General features: G+C 56.6%; 3 protein-coding genes across 10 annotated transcripts; 1 reads left to right on the top strand and 2 right to left on the bottom strand.

Moving 5' to 3' along the window:
- The first annotated feature begins 204 nt into the window (after nt 1–204).
- Nucleotides 205–15752, top strand: itgb4 (integrin, beta 4). 6 transcript variants are annotated; one of them, XR_013651449.1, is made up of 43 exons: nt 205–495; nt 1451–1533; nt 1762–1844; nt 1928–2029; nt 2098–2302; nt 2372–2468; nt 2546–2717; nt 3060–3323; nt 3410–3499; nt 3568–3690; nt 3770–3937; nt 4011–4087; nt 4176–4384; nt 7740–7843; nt 7911–8006; nt 8068–8200; nt 8270–8389; nt 8564–8682; nt 8755–8788; nt 8868–9062; nt 9152–9255; nt 9328–9386; nt 9473–9496; nt 9571–9719; nt 9806–9985; nt 10253–10401; nt 10476–10683; nt 10756–11303; nt 11368–11548; nt 11642–11779; nt 11857–12039; nt 12293–12421; nt 12719–12865; nt 13279–13422; nt 13492–13641; nt 13761–13865; nt 13975–14124; nt 14192–14380; nt 14455–14610; nt 14894–15058; nt 15129–15227; nt 15295–15479; nt 15521–15752. XR_013651449.1 is itself a non-coding variant. In XM_023949223.2 (43 exons), exons 2-43 carry the CDS (start codon nt 1458–1460, stop codon nt 15423–15425), a joined length of 5886 nt encoding a protein of 1961 aa, XP_023804991.1. In that variant the 5' UTR covers nt 205–495; nt 1451–1457; the 3' UTR covers nt 15426–15752. The 6 variants fall into 6 exon arrangements, 5 of the variants coding, with proteins under 5 accessions (XP_023804991.1, XP_023804990.1, XP_078793297.1 ...); XM_023949223.2 differs by having other exon boundaries at nt 10756–11073; nt 11143–11303; nt 15295–15752; XM_023949222.2 differs by having other exon boundaries at nt 15295–15752.
- Nucleotides 15713–22325, bottom strand: zgc:194990 (butyrophilin subfamily 1 member A1). 3 transcript variants are annotated; one of them, XM_023949227.2, is made up of 10 exons: nt 22189–22325; nt 21448–21544; nt 21193–21291; nt 21021–21128; nt 20800–20949; nt 20586–20726; nt 20463–20514; nt 20133–20159; nt 16706–16732; nt 15713–16577 (listed from the first exon to the last, which is right to left on the bottom strand). In XM_023949227.2, exons 2-10 carry the CDS (start codon nt 21508–21510, stop codon nt 16018–16020), a joined length of 1227 nt encoding a protein of 408 aa, XP_023804995.1. In that variant the 5' UTR covers nt 21511–21544; nt 22189–22325; the 3' UTR covers nt 15713–16017. The 3 variants fall into 3 exon arrangements, with proteins under 3 accessions (XP_023804995.1, XP_023804996.1, XP_078793320.1); XM_023949228.2 differs by lacking the exon at nt 22189–22325 and adding an exon at nt 21618–21751; XM_078937194.1 differs by lacking the exon at nt 16706–16732.
- LOC144988043 (uncharacterized) lies at nt 16704–19235 on the bottom strand (the record flags this gene model as incomplete). The annotated part of the gene is made up of 1 exon (XM_078938114.1): nt 16704–19235. A coding segment is annotated over one exon (2406 nt), but the record flags the coding sequence as incomplete, so codon positions are not given.
- Nucleotides 22326–22954: the final 629 nt, after the last annotated feature.

Here is a 22954-nt window from a genome sequence, read left to right on the forward strand (position 1 = left end):
GAGGGGCCAGCCTCAAGCCCACACAGGTGAACTCCTACTGAATGGAATGCAGGGGGGGGGGGGGCACACACAAAGGTGTGCAGCTTTCAGACAGATAGAGGAAACGGAAGTAAAGTAACTTTCTCTGTTAGAGCGCCTCACCTGTACAGTGTGGGTGTGTGTGTGTGCATGTGTGGGTGTGCACGTGGGGCTGAGGGAGGGGTCACAGCAGAGACACACACATATTCAGTCAGTCGCTCTGAGCCTCACAGTCTCCTCCTGCTCTGAAAGCTCGCACACGCTCAGTCTTCAACCCAGTCCCTGCAGGAGACGCAGGAGAACAGAGGAGACGCAGGAGGACAGAGGAGACGCAGGAGGAGCCTGGAACAGGACTTCTTCTCTGTGAGGAACTTTGAACCGGAGCAGACTCTGACGTGCAGACGGAGCTGCAGAGGAAGTCCTGTCCTCCTTCGGTTTGTGGACTTTGGGTCTTGGACTGAAGCCCAGCAGAAAGAGGTTTGATCCTAATCCTTTTGTTTGCTGCTGTTCTTTGGTTGAGCGGATCCGGTTTCTGTGAACCACATGCAGGTCCAGATTCAGGTCTTAGATCTCCTGTCACCTTTCAGGTTTTAGATCAACCACTGATTTCCCCCACCCGCCGTCTGCAGACGAGCACTAAAAGGCAAAAGTCTGAATTGACCTTTTTAAGGGGTAAAAATCCTCATGGCTGTGGGGGGGTGAGCGCCCCTCCCCAGTGGGAAAAAGCTGCTTTTTGTCTCCTGACACCTGAAGCGGATTCATGGAGGGATCCACCTGGAAGCTCAGGTTCACAGAGAGGCACCAAGTCCCCCCCCCCCCCCCCCCCCCCCCCCACACACACACACGTGTTTTCAGCTCGCCCATTCTCTCGCCTGGGGGAGAAATTCCTCCTCCCAGCCGTAAATTTGCAGTTTTCTCCAAACTGGCGGCGTGGTGAGGTTTACCTTCACGTCAGAACCCCCCCGCCAGCATAGCATATTCAGTCCCCCCCCCCATCAATCTGTTGATTCTGGATTCGATCAGTAGAGTCTGGTTCTTGAATTGATTGCCGACAGGATCTCTGTTGATGGATCCAGGACGCTCCAGACGTGTGTGTTTAGCGCCGCCACAAGGCGCCATTAAGTAGTGAGGCGAGAACGATGCAGAAATCTGCTCCAGCTCTGGTTTTCATCAGAACTGCCCGATCCTGAACCTGGACATCTGAACACCTGCAGAGATCACAGCAGGAGGATCTGAAGGATCAGGACCAGGATCAGGACCAGGATCAGGCAGACCTCTGTGACACCTCAGGATGGTCTGGAGGTCCATCACATCTCAGAACCACATGAGTGTTTTTGAGAAGTTCAGCCTCAAGAAGCTTTGGATGTGGATCAGTATTAGATTAAAATGTGGATCCGATGTGGTTCCGACTGCTTCTGGTTTCCGTCTGCAGGTAGGAGATGGGGACCTGGATGCTGCATCTCTCAGCCGGCTGCTGCCTGCTGCTCCTCCGTCTGACCGTCTGCGGCGCTGAAGGTAAAGATCCGTCTCTGAGATCAGGATCAGCTGATTCTGTCTTTGAAGCCGTTGAATGTGACGCGTGTCTTCAAACACGATGGCGGTCACTTCCTGCGCCTCACAGACAGCTGTCCGTCTGACGGTTGGTCCCTCAGCAGCAGCAGCAGCTCACCTGTCCCCACAGGTGTGTCTCTGGAAGTTCCTTCCTTTTCTGTGACTGACGTTCTTCTCCGCTTTCGCCCACAGCAAACTACTGCTTTGCAGCCAGAGGCAGCAACTGCAGTCAGTGTCTGCAGGCGGGGAAAGGCTGCGCATACTGCTCTGAAGAGGTGAGGGCAGACGCTCCTGTGGTTCTTCAGAACCTTTTTTGTCAGGTTCTCCATCAGCGGCCCGACTCTCGTTTCCGCCTCAGGTTTTCAGCGGCCCCCGCTGTGATCTGTACGAGAACATCCTGGCCTTCGGCTGTGGAGCGGCGGCCGTCATCACGGCTAAGAGCAGCATGTCCATAGAGCAGGTGGGTCTTCATCCTCGTGTTCCTCCTGCAGTTCCTCTGCTGTAGCTCACTTCAGTTTCTTCTCACAGAATGAGAAGATCAAAATGAGTCTGCAGCAGTCCCAGGTGTCGCCACAGCAGGTGAGCATGATGCTCCTGCCTGGCGAGGAGAAGCTCCTGGACGTGGAGGTCTTTGCTCCGACCAAAGGTCCTTTGGATCTCTACATCCTCATGGACTTCTCAAACTCCATGGCAGACGATCTGGACAACTTGAAGAAGATGGGGAACAAGCTGGGTGAGCAGGTGTCTGGGTGTTTTGAGCGAGGAGGAGCGCTGACGCTGAAGCAGATGTGATCTTCTGCAGCTAAGCTGGTGGAGCAGCTCTCTGATGACTACACCATCGGCTTTGGCAAGTTTGTGGACAAAGTGATCGAGCCTCAAACCGACATGAGGCCTTTAAAGTGAGAGAGAAGACATAAGGACCGCATGAAGGACCCAAAGTCCTCCTCCTCACCCTGTGTCCCCCCTCCTCCCGCAGGCTGAAGGAGCCGTGGCCCAACAGCGACTCCCCCTTTTCCTTCCAGAGCGTCATCAGGCTGACGAGCAACCTGCAGGACTTCACACGAGAGCTGCAGAAGGAGAGGATCTCCGGGAACCTGGACGCTCCTGAAGGAGGCTTCGATGCCATCCTGCAGGCCGCAGTGTGCGGGGTCAGTGAGTCTGGGGGGGCCGCCTCCATCCGCCGATGAAGCTGATGACATGCAGTCTGATCGACCTCCTGTAGCTTCTCTGAAGGAAGGTCTTCTCCTGTTGTTGACCTGCCGGGTCTCAAGTTTCTCTGTGACTGCAGTCAGTGAAGCAGCAGATTCTCTTCTGTCCATGGTGGAGAGGTGGCCTCCAACCTCCTCTCCAAGGTGCTCAGGTGCAGCCGCCTGGAGCTGCTGTCACTTCCTCTTTTGTTCCGGCCAACAAAAATAATCCCCGATTGAGGAAAATGTCCAAACTGGTCGTCTTGATGCATCTTTTCTGCCTCCATTCTTCACCTGCTGCAGGAGAAGATCGGCTGGCGTCAGCACAGCACGCACCTCCTGGTCTTCTCCACCGAGTCGGCCTTTCACTACGAGGCCGATGGCGTCAACGTGCTGTCCGGCATCCTCCCAAGAAACGACGAGCAGTGTCACCTGGACGACCAGGGCCGATACACTGAAGCAACCACCCAGGACTACCCCTCCATCCCCACGCTGGTCCGCCTGCTGGGAAAGCACAACATCATCCCCATCTTCGCCGTCACCAACCACTCGTACTCGTACTACGAAGTCCGTGGTGTTCAGATGTTCAGAGGCTCTGCTCCTGGCTGAAGCGTCGGTCACTGAACCTCCATGTTTCTGGAATTTGCCTGCAGAAACTCAAAGCGTATTTCCCCATCGCTGAGGTCGGGCTGCTTCAGGACGACTCCTCCAACATCCTGCAGGTCATGGAGGAGGCCTTCAAGGTGAGAGTCTGCAGGTGGCGCTGTCTGGGTGGAAACCGTTCCTCTGTCTGATCCTCCCGGCCTTTCAGAGTATTCGCTCCAAGATGAGCATCCGTGCTGAGGAGCGGCCCAAAGCCTTCGAGGCTCAGTTCCTGAAGACCAGCGGGGAGGTGGCAGATTTTGGAGACTTCCAGTTTGAGCCTGGGATGATTGTAGGTGTCTGAATGCCTCATGACCCATGTTGGAGCTCAGGGGGTGTTGGACATGACTGCATTCTCGTCTGCTCTCAAGGGAAAGTTCAAGATGATTCTGAAGGCCCGGCGAACCATTGATGACGAGCTCGTCTGCAATATGGATCCAAGTGATCAGAAGGGCACCATGAGGGTCAAACCCACGACCTTCAACGCCGCCATGAGCATTAAGGCCTCCGTTCTGTGTCCTTCCTGCAGCTGTGAGATGGTCAGGTTTGCGTGCATGAGCTGCAACGTTCACTGACTGTCATGGTGGACTCATGTCCAGATGTTTCCTGCAGACTCCCATCCTGAAGTCGGACAGATGCCACAGAAACGGCGACCTGGTGTGCGGGAAGTGTCAGTGCCACAGCGGCTGGTGAGTCCACCACAGGGATGTTCAGGACAAGCGAAGACACACCAGGTTTCTGCTCGATTTGAATCCTTTTCCCTCGTTTCTCTTTCAGGCTCGGAAACTTCTGCAACTGTTCAGAGAAGGATTCTGTTCTGGACACCAACCAGTGCATGGGCCCTGGCATGACGCAGCCGTGTTCAGGCCGCGGCGACTGTCAGGCGTGTGGAACCTGCATGTGCTACAACCCTGAGCAGTTCGAGGGCCCGTTCTGCCAGTACGACCGGACACAATGCCAGAGGCATGGCGGCTTCCTCTGCAATGGTACCGCAGCTCGCCAGACATATCTTGTGGAGTCCCTCAGGGTTCCGTCCTGGGCCTTATTTTATTCATTTCTTATATGATTCCATTTGGGAAACTAACTAGCAGATGTAGCCACATTTCCGATCATTTTTATAGAGTAGACATCAACATACATTATTCTAAATTATTGGATTGACTACCATTAAATTGTTGTTACTTAGCAACGGTTTATACTTGAATAGGCAGAAAACAGAAATGTGCATTTTTTGGAAACTCACTTCCTGTTTCATGACGTGGAATCAGACGTATTTCCTGATTGATGACATGGAATCAGACTCACTTCCTGTTTCATGATGTTAAATCAGACTTGCTTCCTGTTTCATGACGTGGAATCAGACGTATTTCCTGTTTGATGACATGGAATCAGACTCACTTCCTGTTTCATGATGTTAAATCAGACTCGCTTCCTGTTTCCTGTTTGATGACATGGAATCAGACGTACTTCATGTTTGATGACATTGAATCAGACGTACTTCCTATTCAATTCAATTTTATTTGTATAGCCCAAAATCACAACAACAGTTGTCTCGATGGGCTTCGAAGTAAAACATGAACTCAAAAGGATCATGAATACAAAGAGTTCAATAGGAAAATACTTAAATGAACTAACAAACTGACTAAGTTATACTGGCATCCCTGCCCTTAGACCCCCCTTCCTGTTTTATGACGTGGAATCAGACTCACTTCCTGTTTTATGATGTTAAATCAAACTCACTTGCTGTTTCGTGGAGTGGAATCAGACTCACTTCCTGTTTCATGACGTGGAATCAGACTCACTTCCGGTTTCATGACGTGGAATCAGACTAACTTCCTGTTTTATGATTTGGAATCAGACGTACTTCCTGTTTGATGACGTGGAATCAGGCTCACTTCCTGTTTCATGACGTGGAATCAGACTAACTTCCTGTTTTATGATTTGGAATCAGACGTACTTCCTGTTTGATGACATTGAATCAGACGTACTTCTTGTTTGATGACATTGAATCAGACGTACTTCCTGTTTGATGACATTGAATCAGACGTACTTCCTGTTTGATGACATTGAATCAGACTCACTTCCTGTTTGATGACATTGAATCAGACATACTTCCTGTTTCATGACATGGAATCAGACTCACTTCCTGTTTCATGACATTGAATCAGACGTACTTCCTGTTTCATGACATTGAATCAGACGTACTTCCTGTTTGATGACATGGAATCAGACGTACTTCATGTTTGATGACATTGAATCAGACTCACTTCCTGTTTCATGACGTGGAATCAGACATACTTCCTGTTTGATGACATTGAATCAGACGTACTTCCTGTTTGATGACATTGAACCAGACGTACTTCCTGTTTGATGACGTGGAATCAGACTCACTTCCTGTTTCATGGATTGTAATCAGACTCACTTCCTGTTTGATGACGTGGAATCAGACTCACTTCCTGTTTGATGACATGGAATCAGACGTACTTCCTGTTTGATGACATGGAATCAGTCTCACTTCCTGTTTCATGGATTGTAATCAGACTCACTTCCTGTTTGATGACGTGGAATCATACTCACTTCCTGTTTCATGGATTGTAATCAGACTCACTTCCTGTTTGATGACGTGGAATCAGACTCACTTCCTGTTTCATGGATTGTAATCAGGCTCACTTCCTGTTTGATGACATGGAATCAGACGTACTTCCTGTTTGATGACATGGAATCAGACTTACTTCCTGTTTCATGACATGGAATCAGACGTACTTCATTTTTGATGACATGGAATCAGACGTACTTCCTGTTTGATGACATGGAATCAGACATACTTCCTGTTTGATGACATTGAATCAGACTAACTTCCTGTTTGATGACATTGAATCAGACGTACTTCCTGTTTGATGACGTGGAATCAGTCTCACTTCCTGTTTCATGGATTGTAATCAGACTCACTTCCTGTTTGATGACGTGGAATCAGACTCACTTCCTGTTTGATGACATGGAATCAGACGTACTTCCTGTTTGATGACATGGAATCAGACTCACTTCCGGTTTCATGACATGGAATCGGAGGTACTTCATGTTTGATGACATGGAATCAGACGTACTTCCTGTTTGATGACATGGAATCAGACATACTTCCTGTTTGATGACATGGAATCAGATTAACTTCCTGTTTGATGACATTGAATCAGACGTACTTCCTGTTTGATGACGTGGAATCAGACTCACTTCCTGTTTGATGACATTGAATCAGACTAACTTCCTGTTTGATGACATTGAATCAGACGTACTTCCTGTTTGATGACGTGGAATCAGTCTCACTTCCTGTTTCATGGATTGTAATCAGACTCACTTCCTGTTTGATGACGTGGAATCAGACTCACTTCCTGTTTGATGACATGGAATCAGACGTACTTCATTTTTGATGACATGGAATCAGACGTACTTCCTGTTTGATGACATGGAATCAGACATACTTCCTGTTTGATGACATTGAATCAGACGTACTTCCTGTTTGATGACATGGAATCAGACTTACTTCCTGTTTCATGACATGGAATCAGACGTACTTCATTTTTGATGACATGGAATCAGACGTACTTCCTGTTTGATGACATGGAATCAGACATACTTCCTGTTTGATGACATTGAATCAGACTAACTTCCTGTTTGATGACATTGAATCAGACGTACTTCCTGTTTGATGACGTGGAATCAGTCTCACTTCCTGTTTCATGGATTGTAATCAGACTCACTTCCTGTTTGATGACGTGGAATCAGACTCACTTCCTGTTTGATGACATGGAATCAGACGTACTTCCTGTTTGATGACATGGAATCAGACGTACTTCCGGTTTCATGACATGGAATCGGAGGTACTTCATGTTTGATGACATGGAATCAGACGTACTTCCTGTTTGATGACATGGAATCAGACATACTTCCTGTTTGATGACATGGAATCAGATTAACTTCCTGTTTGATGACATTGAATCAGACGTACTTCCTGTTTGATGACGTGGAATCAGACTCACTTCCTGTTTCATGGATTGTAATCAGACTCACTTCCTGTTTGATGACGTGGAATCAGACTCACTTCCTGTTTGATGACATGGAATCAGACGTACTTCTTGTTTGATGTCATGGAATCAGACGTACTTCATGTTTGATGACATTGAATCAGACGTACTTCCTGTTTGATGACATTAAATCAGACGTACTTCCTGTTTGATGACATTGAATCAGACATACTTCCTGTATCATGTCATGGAATCAGACTCACTTCCTGTTTCATGAACTTCCTGCCTCCACGCTAAACGTGTCTGCCTTTCACCCCTTCAGACCGCGGCTCGTGCTTGATGGGGCGTTGCGCCTGCACTGAGGGATGGGAGGGCGACGCCTGCGAGTGTCCCAAGAGCAACCAGACCTGTTTGGACAGCAGAGGGGTGAGAACCTCCACCGGGGTATGCGGTTCCGTCACCTCGCCGTCTAACATCTGTGTGTGTGTGTCAGGGGATCTGCAGTGGGCGGGGTAAGTGTGTTTGCGGCCGCTGCGAGTGCCTTGATTCCGGCACCGAGATGACCTCCACCTGCGAGCCCAACTTCCAGGTGAGCTTCCTGTCACCTGCAGGGCAGAGAACCCTGCTTCTCCTCTGACCTCCTGCTTCAGTTCCAGCTGGGCGCCTGCGAGGCCAGCAAGAGCTGCACTCAGTGCAAAGCCTGGAAGACGGGCGAGAAGAAGGAGCAGGCCAAGTGCGACAAGTGTCTGTTCAAGGTGGAGCTGGTGGAGGAGCTGAAAGAACGTAGGCAGCAGGAGCCAAGCACCCGCAGCCCCACGCTGACCCGATCTGACAAGCTCTGTCTGCTTTCAGGGGAGACGGTCGTGGATTCCTGCAGCTTCAGGGATGAAGATGATGACTGCACGTTCAGGTACACCGTAGAAAGCCTGCCCTCCTCCAAAGAGCTGCTGATCCAGGTGCTCAAAGATAAAGGTGAGCCGATAAACGGGAATTTTGAAAACCCCCGTTTATGTCTCAGATGAGGACGGGTTTACGGTTAAGATGATCAAGATTCTGAGGGTTCTCCAGAACCGGCATCAGGCTGTACGTGTTTTTGCTGAAATGAGGAGGTGAGAGTCAGACCAACGCTGTGCTTTGACCCGTCAGAATGTCCTCCTGGTGGCCTCCTCTGGCTGCTCCCGCTCCTCCTGTTCCTCCTGCTGTTGCTGGCGCTGCTGCTGCTCTGCTGCTGGAAGTACTGCGCCTGCTGCGCCTCCTGCTGGCAGGTAAAGCCTCCCACCTGAGAGCAGGCGGACGCCGCTCTGGCCTCCCTCTGACCACCTTCTGTCTTCACACAGAGCTGCCTCGCCCTGCTGCCGTGCTGTAGGAGGGGTAAGAGGCTCGTCATGTGACTGTGACATCACAGTTCCACCCCTCCCACCCGGGTGACCTCCCGCTGTCGTCTCTCCAGGTCGCATGGTGGGATTTAAGGAGGACGAGTATTTTTTTCGCCAGTCCTGCATCAACTCAGACCACTTGGACACCCCCATGGTGAGGACCGGTCCTCTGAAGGGGCCCGACGTGGTCCGCTGGACGGTGACGGACAACGTTCACCGGGAACCGGATCATCCCGCCGCTCTGGCCACGCCCAACAGCCAAGAGACGAGTGAGTGTCCTGCTGATGCCTCGCCACAACGGCAGCAGGGGCTCTTACTATGAAAAACGTCCTAACCTTCTTCCTTTGTCCCTGTGAAGTCAAGTTCCCCATCTCCCTGCGGCTCAACCGCCCCTTCAACGAGAACCTGTCCTGGCCCGAGTCCGTGGAGGCGGAGCAACTCAGCAGTGAAGTCTCTGAAAACGTGAGTGGCGTTGTCTGTTAAGCTCCTCCCATCAAAGACTGATTCACCAGAACCGACCCCCCCTGTCCTCAGCTGAACGAGGTGTACAAGCAGATCCCAGGAGCCCACAAGGTGAAGCAGACCAACTTCAGGTTAGGACCCCCCATCTCCACCCGCCCCCCAGAACCTGCTGCTGTCAGTCTGTTGGTCACAAACTGACGCTGCTCTTTTCTTCCAGGGTGCAGCAGAACGCTGGGAAAAGGTAAAATCCTGGTTCCTGGTTCCTCCTGGAGAACATTGTAGTCATACTTCTGTGTGTGTCCCCCCACCCCCCAGGAAGGATTACGCCATCGTGGACACGGTTCTGGCAGCCCCGCGCTGCAGCTTCAAGGACATCATCAAACTCACGGAGAAGAACGTCCAGTCCGGAAGCTTCCGCAACCTCAAAGTGGCGCCCGGATACTACACGGTGGCCACAGACAGGGGTTTGTGTGTGGGGGGGTCACGGTTACGATGGCTGTGCTCGTCCGTTCTGCTGGTGACCCTCACGACCGCCTTTCTCCTGCTGCAGAGGCGGCCGGAGCCGTGGAGTTCCAGGAGGGCGTGGATCTGGTGGACGTCCACGTGCCGCTCTTCATCAAAGACCAGGACGATGACAAGAAGACGCTGCGGGTGGAGGCCATCGATGTGCCGCTGGGAATCGCAGAGATCGGAAAACGGCGGGTCAACATCACCATCATCAAAGAGCGCGGTGAGAAACCCTCTATGGGGTAGGGGGTGGGGGTCAGGAGCAACCGTCTGACCTGAAGAGGAATGAAGCTGCAGCTATGAGCGCCTTTATTTTGAAAAGTCTGGGACATCAGAGAGACGGATCTCCTCACAGGGTGGGAGCAAACGGAGACCTCATAGCCCCCACAAACGTTTGAAGGGGTGGGGGGGGGGTCACATTCAAACGGTGCGAGCAGAAGGGGACAAACGGTTCGTTCCACCTCCTGAAGCAGTCTCTGCTCCTCCTCAGCCTCCAGCATCTTCTCCTTCCTCCAGCCGACCTTCAGCTGCAGCCGGCTGGACGGAGTGGCCAGCGTCCCCGTCACCAGAGACATCGTGGAGGACGGACGCGCCCAGGTGTCCTACAGGACACGAGACCTGACAGCACAGGACAAGAAGGTGGGGGCAGCTTCTGCGCGTGCAGTCCTGCTCCAGCAGGAGGCGCCGTAACACTCTGTTTGTCTGGACTGCAGGACTTCGTGGCCACAGAGGGAGAGCTGACCTTCGGTCCTGGAGAGACCCAGAAGGTCATCCCGGTCCCCCTGCTGGATCCGTCCGAGATGGACGGCTTGATGGACGACAGGCGGCCTCGGCAGTTTGCGGTGGACCTCAGTAACCCGCGGCAGGGTGCCAAGCTGGGACGCCATCCCAGAACCACCGTGACAATCACAGACATCCCAGGTGAAGGAGGCGGAGCCTGTCTTACCGGTCTCTGGAGGAGATCTTTCTTTGAACGTCTTTTTCTCCATCCAGAACCAAGTGTGGTGATGTTCAAGAAGACCGCCCAGACCTTCTCCAGCACAGATCAGGTCTACCACATCCCTGTGGTCTGCACTCCCGACCATGACGATCCTGTTACCGTCAAGTGGCGAACAAAAACGCAGCAGCGCTCTGAGCTCTCTGGTCCTCTGAAGTTCGGTCCTGGAGAGACGGAGAAGAACATCGTGATCAACTCACAAGCCCTTCAGGGACTCGTCCAGCCGAAGTCCTTGCAACTCGAGCTGTTCGACCCGAGCAGCAACGCTTCCCTCGGAGACAGGAGGACCACGCTCGTCAACATCTCAGAGGAAGGTGAGACCCGTCACTGTCCCGGGAGAAGGCGGAGCTTTAAGGAGCCACTGACACTTCTTCCATCTCCAGAAATGTCCCAGGCTCCTCAACGGATGGGTTACGTCAGTCCGAAGGCCACCTCGCCGGGTGGTTTCCTTCTCTCTCCAGAAAACGTGACGGCCAAAGCCACCGGACCGAGAAACATCCGCCTGAACTGGGAGCCCCCACCCGGAAACCCCATAGGATACAAGGTACCTCCATTCATCAGACTCAGACCGGTTCTTCCAACCCTCAACTTTCCTTCTGCTGTTTCAGGTCAAGTACTGGATCTATGGAGACCAAGAGAAAGACGCTGAGATCTTAGATGTGCATAGTCCTCAGGCGGAGCTGACCAACCTGTACCCGTACTGCGACTACGAGATGAAAGTCTGCGCCTACAACGCCCTCGGAGACGGATACGAGTCCAGCATGGTTCCCTGCCAAACGCTGGAGGACGGTGAGGGTTCATGATCATCTGGATGTTTGTGGACTTCACTCACTCTGGCGTCTACGATCATTCTTCTTCCTTGCTCTCCCTGCTCTCCTCCAGTTCCTGGAGAACCTGGTCGCTTGGCATTCAACGTCATCAGTCCCACCGTCACTCAGGTCAGCTGGGCGGAGCCTGCAGAGCCTAATGGCGTCATCACAGCCTATGAGGTCCTGTACACCCCCATCAACGACGATCAGAGTGAGCAGAAACTGCACAGCTCGGCCTGCTGGCGGCTTGCGACCTTGTCTTACCCGAGACTTCTTCTTGCCCCGCAGAGCCGGCGGGGGCTGCTAAGAAAGTGATGATTGACAGCCCCAAGAAGAGGATGCTGCTGATCGAGAACCTCCAGATCGCCCAGACGTACCAGTACAAGGTCCGGGCCCAAAACAAGGTGGGCTGGGGGCCCTTTAAAGACGCCACCATCAACCTGGCATCGCAGCCCACCAGACCTCTGTCCAGTAAGTCTGCAGGATGGTCCTGATACTGATCCTGCTGATGGTCCTGATGCTGATCCTGCTGATGGTCCTGATGCTGATCCTGCTGATGGTCCTGATGCTGATCCTGCTGATGGTCCTGATGCTGATCCTGCTGATGGTCCTGATGCTGATCCTGCTGATGGTCCTGATGCTGATCCTGCTGATGGTCCTGATGCTGATCCTGCTGATGGTCCTGATCCTGAGCCACTCTGACTCCAGACCGCTTCCTCTTTAGTTCCCATCATTCCTGACGTTCCCATTGTGGATGCCGAGGAAGGCGAGGAGTATGACCGGTTCTTGATGTACAGCAACGACGTGCTGAGATCTCCCTCTAGCTCGAAGGCGCCCAGCGTCTCTGGTGACGGTGAGTCCCGCCCCCTGTGGAAGATGTTTCCGTTTTCAGACCATTTTTCACACAAACTGATTTATTGTGTCTGATCTGGCTAAATATTGGGGTACTTAATCGTTTCTCTAGAGCTAGAGTTCCCTTTCAGTTTCCTGTTCTGTCAGAGCTTTGGAACTTTTCAGGGGCTAAAGGTTCCCCCTCCCCCTCCCCCACCTCCATCCTGGAGGAGCTGCGAGCTTCTTCTGTGGCTCCTCCCCCTGAGGCGTCCAGCGTCTGTGTGATGAAGCGGTCCTTTTGACCGGTGTCTCTCCGAAGGCTGGCAGCACGTGCAGCTGGTGGGGTCGGAGCTGGACCTCCGTCAGGTGTCCTGGGGGAGGCGGGTGGAGATCATCCCAGGTCGGCTCAGCACAGACGGCGCCGAGGAGGCCCCCCACCCCAGCTCCGCCCGCACGCCTCTGCCAGGTGAAGACCGCTGCATCGAAGCGACCGGCCGGCTGTCAGCGAGGGACCCCCTTTCCTCATTTGCTCTGCTGCTGCCCCCCCACCCCCCACTGAAGGCATCAACTGCCCCGCCTCCAGTTGATGATCAGAGGAAGGTTTCTGGGGACCTGTCTTTGTCCGCTCCTGTCCCACCCAGCTGGGGGGTGGGGGTTACCCTCTGCGCTGGCAGGCCACGCTTTCTGCAGGGGGGGTGGGGTGAGGATAAACTGTCCTCTTCCTGATCGAGTGTCCACAGGTGTTCCAAAGACCTCAGTTCCCCCCCCCCCCCCCCCCCCCCCCGAGGGGTACCAGTCCGGTTTTACTTTGACGTTCTGGTTCCATAACGTTCTGAGGTTCCTTCAGTTAAACCCACCTCTCTCTGCGTTCTTCCAAAGATCACAGCTTCCTCTTTCATGGGGGGTCAACCACACACAACCTGTCGACATCGTCCTCCCCCATGTCCACCCTCAGCTCCGCCTACAGAGGAGCTGGCAGCTCCTTCACCACCGAGACAAACTCCGCCTACTTCTCCGGATCTGGTGAGTGGACGTCCTGAGGGGGGGTCCAGACGGGAGGAGGATCTGACTCCTCCCCCTCTGCTCCTGCAGGTAGCACCATCAGGCAGGTGGGGGTCGCCGGAGGAGCGCACACCACTGAGGTGGTGATGAGGAGGCGCCTGGGGAGCAGAGGCTGCGTGGAGGAGAACATCCGTGACTCCATCGTGATGGGAGACGCCTCCAGCAGCTTCACCAGCTTCGGTAAAACCAGAACCATGCATGAGTCTGCAGGGTGGGGGGCTGTGCTGACTGTCGCTCTACCCCTCCCTCTGTTCATCTACGCCCCTCCCTTTCCCCTCCCCCGCTCGCCGCGCCCGCAGGTGGCTTCGGCTCGGCTGGGATGCAGAGCTCCCAGCAGTTCGGCTTCGGCCGGCCGGCGCATGACGTCAGCGAGGCGCTGTTCAGTCTGGACCGGGTCCTGCAGGGTGAGTCTGCAGAGGACCCGCATGGAGGCGCCGCTCTGTGGGCTGGGGGGTTCTTCCTGCTTCTGTCTGAGTCTTTGGGGGGGTCCCTGTAACAGGTTTCTCTCCTCAGACGCCAGAGTCTCTCCTGGGGTGCCAGACACCCCCAGCAGGCTGGTGTTTTCTGCCCTGGGTCCTACTGCCCTGAGAGTCAGCTGGCAGGAGCCGCTCTGTGAGAAACCCATCCTGAGTTACTGCGTGCTGTACCAGCTGCTGAGCGGAGGTAGGTGCACCTCCTCTGGGCTCCTGCGGCCTCCTGCGGCGCTCCTCATTCTCATGTCCTCCTGCAGGGGAACTGAAGCGGATCAACGTCACCGACCCGGCGGAGAACTCGGTGATGATCCACGACCTGCTGCCCAACCACTCCTACCTGTTCAAGGTGAAGGCTCAGAGCGAGGAGGGCTGGGGTCCGGAGAGGGAGGGGGTCATCACCATCGAGTCGGCAGTGGACCCCAGGAGCCCCCTCAGCCCCGTGCCAGGTGGCGTCCCGTCCTGTCCCTGTGTCCATGCTGTGTTCATGAAGACGTGCTGATTCTCCTCCGTGTCTCCGCAGGGTCCTCGTTCACCCTCAGCACCCCCAGCGCCCCCGGCCCCCTGGTGTTCACCGCCCTGAGCCCTGAGGCGCTGCAGCTCAGCTGGGAGAAGCCCCGCCAACCCAACGGAGACATCCTGGGTTACGTGGTGAGCTGTGAGCAGCTGCACGGCGGAGGTGAGCAGTGGTCGGGGATTCTTCATAAGGTTTGCTAAACCTGAAAGCGGCAGCAGCAGCCCCCACCCAGACTGACCAGAACCTCTTATAGGACAAGGACAATTAGCCCTAATCCATCACACTCCCACCTCCCTGTCTGACCGCACTGGTTTGGATCCAGGAGTGACGGGCCGGTTTATTAAATGAAATAATCGTCTGAACCTCCGTGTGTGATTTAAAGATCTGAGGAAAAGCGTCCATCTGCTGGGTTAAAGACCTCCGCCTCACTTCCTGTCTCCCCCAGGTGACCGGCGCTCCTTCCAGGTGAGCGGCGACAGCGCAGAGACCAGCCTGATGGTCCCGAACCTGACTGAGAACATCCCGTACAAGTTCAAGGTCCAGGCCCGGACGACGCAGGGCTTCGGCCCCGAGCGGGAGGGGATCATCACCATCGAGTCCCAGGATGGAGGTCAGCTGACTCGTGACGCCGCACGTTATGGCGACTCGCCTGACGACTAACGGGGCGCGTCTCTCCGCAGGTGCTCTGTCGCAGTACAGCAGCCAGTCCGCCACGAGGAGGGAGGTGTTCCAGATGCCCACAGAGGTCAGCTCCTCCCACAGCGACGCCTTCTTCTCAGGTAGGACCCCCAGCACCTCCTCATTTCTGCCCCCTTCACTCTCTGACCCCACCTGCCCAACCCACAGATGGCATGATGATGACCACACGGCACACGGAGGCGGGTGCCATGATGACGCGACAGATCACACGGGGGGTGGTTCAGAGAAGCGTGACGGGGGGGGTGTCTGTCACCAGGGAGATGATCTACGAGTCCTAAGATGTGTTTAGATCCCAAAGCACCTTTAACCTGAACTTCTGCAGGTATTCCCACCTCACCCAACCGGCCTCAGCCCCCACCCTCACCCAACCGGCCTCAGCCCCACCCTCACCCAACCGGCCTCAGCCCCCACCCTCACCCAACCGGCCTCAGCCCCACCCTCACCCAACCGGCCTCAGCCCCCACCCTCACCAACCGGCCTCAGCCCCACCCTCATCCAGCTGCCCTTTTGGAGGAGATTTCTGCTCCATTTGTACATTAAAATGTCCTTTTTACTTTCAGACATATTTAATATTTGTACCAATTTTATTTTAGCAAAACAGAAAATGATTGACAGCTTCCAGAAATGTGTGACATGGATGCAGTTTGTTCATCTGAGCTGTTGTCTCATCAGCATGCATCGTCTTTGCGTTTGATCTCAATAAAGTTTGACTTAAAAAAACCTGGGCATGGATGACGTGACTGAATATTTCCAGCAGCTTTGGTTTGATGAAGACGTTTTGCTGAAGAAGCTTGAAGGACGAAGAGGATTCTGAAGCAGGCGCCGGACATCTTCGTCCTCACTGCAGGGAAGCCCGGTGGACCAGAACCTTCAGGCCCACAGGCAGGGTCCGGGGCAGAGGCAGGGCTCCCGGACCCCCGCGGGCCTCACCACCAGGTCCCGGACCACCTCCACAGTCCCGAACAGCGGGAACAGCTCCTCGCAGAAGCTCTCGTTATAGGTGAACAGATGCGAGCGCTTCTCCACGTCGTAGAAGGACAGCTGGCCTTCCTCGTAATCCAGGTACACGCCCACCTTCCGGGGCACCAGGTCCTTTGGCAGGAGGGTTGGGGGCACCGTCAGGGCCTTCAGGTCTGAGCCCCTCTCCAGGCGCAGGGTCAGGTACCCCGTCTCTGTGTTGAGGGGCCGGAAGCCCTGCCTCACGGCTGATGCTTTGGCCACGCCCACGCGCCAGTCCCGCTCGCCCACCTCCACCTCCCAGTAGTGGCGTCCGGAGGCGTAGCCCTCCCTCCCTACGGCGCACCACCAGCCGTCGAAGCGCTGCGGACACGGACACACGAGGCGGCGCTCCAGGCCGCACCTCACGCGCTTCTCATCGCCGGAGAGGAGCAGGTTCGGGTTCGCCGAGTCCGGGTCCAGAGTGACCTCATCTGCAAAACACGCCAACAGTCAGGTGACCACGCCACGTCTCCAAACAGCAGATTATTCACACGCATTCAGGTCACTTCTACAGTGCCGGTCAGACTGGTTACCATGGAAACATTGAAGAGCTTCATACCTGCTGCTTCACAAATCCAGTTCCAGACTGTAAAACACATTTAGACAGAACCGTCAGAGGTCAGAGGTCACGTGTAACCAGCGTGCCAGCAGCAGATTACAAATCTAAAATATCGTCAGCGTGGTCAGAAATGCAGACAGAGCCAGTCGCCATTACGAAACCGGCCGACAGCGGGAGACGACGGGGCGACTGCAGGGCGACGGCAAGGAGACGGCGGGGCGACGGCGGGGCGAATGTAGGGCGACGGCGGGGAGACGGTGGGGCGACAGCAGGGCGACGACGGGGCGACGGCTGGGCGACGGCAGGGCGACGGCCGGGAGACGGAGGGGCGACTGCAGGGCGACGACAGGGCGACGGCGGGGCGACTGCAGGGTGACGGCCGGGAGACGGAGGGGCGACTGCAGGGCGACTGCAGGGCGTCTGTAGGGCGTCTGTAGGGCGACGGCGGGGCGACTGCAGGGCGTCTGTAGGGCGTCTGTAGGGCGACGGCGGGGAGATGGCAGGGCGACGGCAGGGCGACGGCGGGGCGACGGCGGGGAGACGGCGGGGCGACTGCAGGGCGACGACGGGGCGACTGCAGGGCGACTGCAGGGCGACGGCGGGGCGACGGCCGGGAAACGGAGGGGCGACTGCAGGGCGACGACAGGGCGATGGCGGGGCGACTGCAGGGAGACTGCAGGGAGACTGCAGGGCGACGGCGGGGTGACTGTAGGGCGATGGCGGGGAGAAGGCGGGGCGACTGCAGGGCGACGACAGGGCGACGGCCGGGAGACGGAGGGGCGACTGCAGGGCGACGGCGGGGCGACTGCAGGGAGACTGAAGGGGGACGGCGGGGTGACTGTAGGGCGACGGCGGGGAGACGGCAGGGCGACGACAGGGCGACGGCCGGGAGACGGAGGGGCGACAGCAGGGCGACGACGGGGCGACGGCTGGGCGACTGCAGGGCGACGACAGGGCGACGGCCGGGAGACGGAGGGGCGACTGCAGGGCGACGACAGGGCGACTGCAGGGTGACGGCCGGGAGACGGAGGGGCGACTGCAGGGCGTCTGTAGGGCGACGGCGGGGCGACTGCAGGGCGACTACAGGGCGTCTGTAGGGCGTCTGTAGGGCGACGGCGGGGAGATGGCGGGGCGACGGCGGGGCGACGGCGGGGCGACGGCGGGGCGACGGCGGGGCGACTGCAGGGCGACGACGGGGCGACGGCTGGGCGACTGCAGGGCGACTGCAGGGCGACGGCAGGGCGACGGCAGGGCGACGGCCGGGAAACGGAGGGGCGACTGCAGGGCGACGACAGGGCGATGGCGGGGCGACTGCAGGGAGACTGCAGGGCGACGGCGGGGTGACTGTAGGGCGATGGCGGGGAGAAGGCGGGGCGACTGCAGGGCGACGACAGGGCGACGGCCAGGAGACGGAGGGGCGACTGCAGGGCGACGGCGGGGCGACTGCAGGGAGACTGCAGGGCGACGGCGGGGTGACTGTAGGGCGACGGCGGGGAGACGGCAGGGCGACGACAGGGCGACGGCCGGGAGACGGAGGGGCGACAGCAGGGAGACGACGGGGCGACGGCTGGGCGACTGCAGGGCGACGACAGGGCGACGGCCGGGAGACGGAGGGGCGACTGCAGGGCGACGACAGGGCGACGGCGGGGCGACTGCAGGGTGACGGCCGGGAGACGGAGGGGCGACTGCAGGGCGACTGCAGGGCGTCTGTAGGGCGTCTGTAGGGCGACGGCGGGGCGACTGCAGGGCGACTGCAGGGCGACTGCAGGGCGTCTGTAGGGCGTCTGTAGGGCGACGGCGGGGAGATGGCAGGGCGACGGCAGGGCGACGGCAGGGCGACGGCAGGGCGACGGCGGGGCGACGGCGGGGCGACGGCGGGGCGACGGCGGGGAGACGGCGGGGCGACTGCAGGGCGACGACGGGGCGACGGCTGGGCGACTGCAGGGCGACTGCAGGGCGACGGCAGGGCGACGGCGGGGCGACGGCCGGGAAACGGAGGGGCGACTGCAGGGCGACGACAGGGCGATGGCGGGGCGACTGCAGGGAGACTGCAGGGCGACGGCGGGGTGACTGTAGGGCGATGGCGGGGAGAAGGCGGGGCGACTGCAGGGCGACGACAGGGCGACGGCCGGGAGACGGAGGGGCGACTGCAGGGCGACGGCGGGGCGACTGCAGGGAGACTGCAGGGCGACGGCGGGGTGACTGTAGGGCAACGGCGGGGAGACGGCAGGGCGACGGCGGGGCGACGGCTGGGCGACTGCAGGGCGACGGCGAGGCGACGGCCGGGAGACGGAGGGGCGACTGCAGGGCGACCACAGGGCAACGGAGGGGCGACTGCAGGGCGACGACAGGGCAACGGCGGGGCAACGGCGGGGCGACGGCCGGGAGACGGAGGGGAGACGGAGGGGCGACTGCAGGGCGACGGCGGGGCGACTGCAGGGCGACGGCGGGGAGACGGCAGGGAGACAGCGGGGCGACGGTGGGGCGACGGCAGCTCTGATTGTAAATTTATGGAAGCCTTTTTGTCATTAAATCAATATCCTTGATATCAGACTGTTTTAAGCCAATAAGTAAAGCCAATAGTACAACTGGTTAACTAGTAATGGTTAAAAATGTACACTAGTTTACTAGTGGGGACTTTTTCTGCTAACTAGTCAACTAGCGAACTAGTCCTCAGCTGGTGTTCCAATATGCTAATGTGGAGGAGTGATGTAATCATGAAAAAGTCCTCCTATTGGCTGTGCAGCAAAGCTCCACCCAGGATTAACCCTTCTGGTTCCAGTTTTTATTATTCCTTCACAATAAAGAGAAATATGCGAACATTGCATCAGAATAATTTGTGAAAATGTGTCCAAAACAGACAAAGAGTGCTCACTGGTTACATTTTTATCCATCACTAGTTAACTGGTTGTAGTTTTGTTATTACTGGTTAGGCCTGATATCCAGCATGTTGACAGAATACTAAACAGGTTTGTCATAAATGTTTTCGACCGTTCATACGGAGGCGGGGCTGTAGCTGGGGGCGGTGCTTCACAATACAGTTACTTACATACACAGTTATATGGAGTACATGGAAAACCAAGTTACAAACTCAGATCAAACAAGCTCATCCTTGCTCATTCACGTCAGCCCCTCCCCCATAAAAGGAGACCCTCAGAGCTGCAACCCGTTATCGCCGGGGGCCCGCTGTCAGCAGTCAGGGTTGCTAATCGGATGTGACAGTGGGACGCAGGGGGCGCCAGTCTGAAAGCGGGATCACACGACCTTCGGGGGACCTGGACACCCTCCTTTTAGTCAAATGTGGCGCGCGTGAAGAGGCGCGTCCGTGCAGAATAACCTTCTGAGTCACTTCCAGACGACAAACAGGTGATTCTGGATCAAATGATGCTCTAAAACAGAAAAAGAGAAGGGGGGGGTCTGAACTCACCGCTGTGGGGGATGTACGGAACCGCCCCTGTAGGGAGAAACAGGAAGAGCATGAAAACACACCTGAGGAGCTGCTGGACTCTGCTTTCCCGCTTTTCTCAGGTTAATGTCTGAGAAAAGCGGCTGAGGCCCCACCCCCGGTTGAGGTCTGACAAGTTCCTGCTTTAGCGCCAACGTGCAGTTAGCGTCAGAATGTACCACCAAAACACACTGAGGCTGGAATTACTGGAACAAGCGAATGTGTTTCTCTGGTCTCTTGTTAGGAACAGACAGGTGAGGCTACAGGTGAGGCTGTGGGGCTACAGGTGTTTGCGTGTCCGTGCGCGCGCACCCATCCTCTGGCTCCTCTGCTTATTCAGCAGCCACGTCTTCGTCACGTCCTCCTGCACACAGACAACAGTCACGCGCCTGAGACTCGGCCCCACCCCCGGGACTCGGACACGCCCCCACGCACCTTCACTGGCGCGTCTGCGTTCAGGAGGGCCAGCATGAGCAGCTCCACGGCGGGAAGCAGCGTGGGCAGGCGGCCCCTCTTCCACTGCAGCTCCAGGTCGTCCAGCATCAGCATCGTGGGCTCACCAGGCCACAGGGGGGGCTGCACGGAGGCGGGGCCACGCTCAGGTCAATTTCTAGCAGACACGCGCTCGGAACTGGGTGAGGCGGCTCACCTGAGTCCTGCTCCTAATCTCCCGCGTCCAGTCCATGATGACCCTCTTGTGGGGGCCCATGTCGTACTCGCCCCCCGACTCCAGCATGCAGAGCAGCTGCTCCCTCCAGGCCCGCTTCTCGTACTGGAACTCGGACGGCAGGATCTTGTGCTGAATCACAAACACAGACGTCACCCCGCGCCGTGCACGCGCACGCGCTCCGCCTCCCGCGTACCATGTACCTGCACCCTCCTCTCCAGCACAGCGGCCCAGTCCACGATGAAGTCACGGCACACGTGGGGGGGCCACACGTCTTCGCAGGTCCAGATGTGGGCCAGGATGTTGGACCTCTGCAAGGGAGGGGGAGGTGAGCGCGCGTGGTGGGGGGACACGGAGGGGCGGAGCCGCGCTCACCTGACAGAGTCTGTTCAGCTCACGCGCCAGCTCCATGATGAAGAGCTGGCTCTCCACCAGCGGCTCCTTCTCCTGCTGCGTCACGCGCCTGCGGGAGCCCTGCAAGGCGCACGCGCGCGCCCCGCGGGCGCGAACTGGGTTAGAGTTTCGTGACTTGTTCTGAAGGTGTCACGCGATGGTCACAGGGACCATGTATGTATGCATGACATTCTGATGGTGTTTACATTGAAATGTTGTGGCGCGCACGCGCAGTACCTTCAATCGGACCTTCAGCTTCTTGGCGGGCTCGATGAGAAACTGCAGGCAGTCCTTCATCATGCTGGCAGCGGGACAGGGAGGGGGGGTCAGTGCCCTATGGAGTGATAATGAAAAAGCTTAAGCGCGTGCACCCCCCCCCCCGCGATCGATGGAGACAGCAGATTTACGCGCGTGCGGAGGAGAGCTGCGCTGCAGAACTGTCATCAGGCTCCCACAGCGCTGCGGGCGCGCGCGGCCAGTTTGGAGGTGTCGATGCATCAGCACTTTTGGAGGGGGGGTGTGGGGTGTGTGGAGGGGTTTGTTGTTGATTCAGCAGTCAGCCTGTCCGCTTGGGGGGGGGGGGGGGGGGGGGGGGGCAGCGGAGCCAGAAGATCAGAACTTCTCCCAAATTCCCCCCAAACTCCTCCTCAGAAGGCACGCGCCCCCGTGACCTCTGAGTATGACCCTTCCCCCCACCCCTCACGTTGGACACTCTGCGTCCTGATGAGATTAAAGAAAATCCGGGATTACCGAGAGACTGCAGCCCAAAGACGCGCACGAGCGCAGGAGTCCTGCTGCAGGTCCGAGGAAAACTTTCAGAAAATGATGAAACACAGTAACCCCCCCCCCCCCCCTCCCGCCCTCTCCATATCTCCCCTTTAACCCCCAAAGTGGCAGCAGTAACCGGTTAATCAGGTGGAGAAGCGCCGATAAACCGGGATTCTGGTCAAACGCTCTTTAGACGCAGCTGAGTCTCACCTGGTTGCGACGGAAACCCGGTTCCTCTAGAAAAGCGCGCGCTTCCTTTGCAACGTTTCCTCCGAACTTCTTCGCCGGACTGACATCCTCCGCGGACGGAGATCTCCTGGACGGGTGTCGGGGGCGCGGCGGACGGGGGCGCGCTTTTGCCGCGCTGCAGGAGCGGAGGTGCGCCGCCAGAGGGCGCCAGATCACAAATCATGAAGAATTCAGTTTTATGTGAAGAAGTTCGATTTTATATTTGAATTCAACACTTATCTTCCTGTTTATTTGTAGTAATTAACATTAAGGAAAAAAAATATTTCTTTTTGTGTTCAGGTGCGAAATTAATTTTTCATACAAGCTTTGGGCAAAATACACCGGAACTAACTTTCATTTAAGTTTGGAATAGTTTTTGAAACTCACTTCAACTGGTCCAATAATGAGGCCCCTCCCTCTCTGTACTCAAGCAGCTACACTGGTTACGCATCACTTTGTTATTCATACCCCCCCGCCCCATGTCTCTGGATCTTTCCCCATGGGGAGCAGGGCATTCAGTCTTTCTGCCCCACAGCTCTGGAACCCCCCCGGATTATGGACTCTTGAATTGAACGTCCGATTTCTAAATTGGTGCTTCCGTTTGATGACCTAAAGTTGTGAGGCTTTCAAAATGTATCACAGAAAAAGTGGTTTGCTGTTGGGGGTTGCCAGTCCTCAGGAATGAGGAGAATGTGGGCGTGGCTCCACACCTTACCAGGTGCAGACGTTTGTCGACCTTGACTGTGTG

The sequence above is a fragment of the Oryzias latipes genome, chromosome 19 (assembly GCF_053564925.1).
Source record: "Oryzias latipes strain Hd-rR chromosome 19, Olatipes_Hd-rR_3.1".
Taxonomy (NCBI): Eukaryota; Metazoa; Chordata; class Actinopteri; order Beloniformes; family Adrianichthyidae; genus Oryzias; species Oryzias latipes.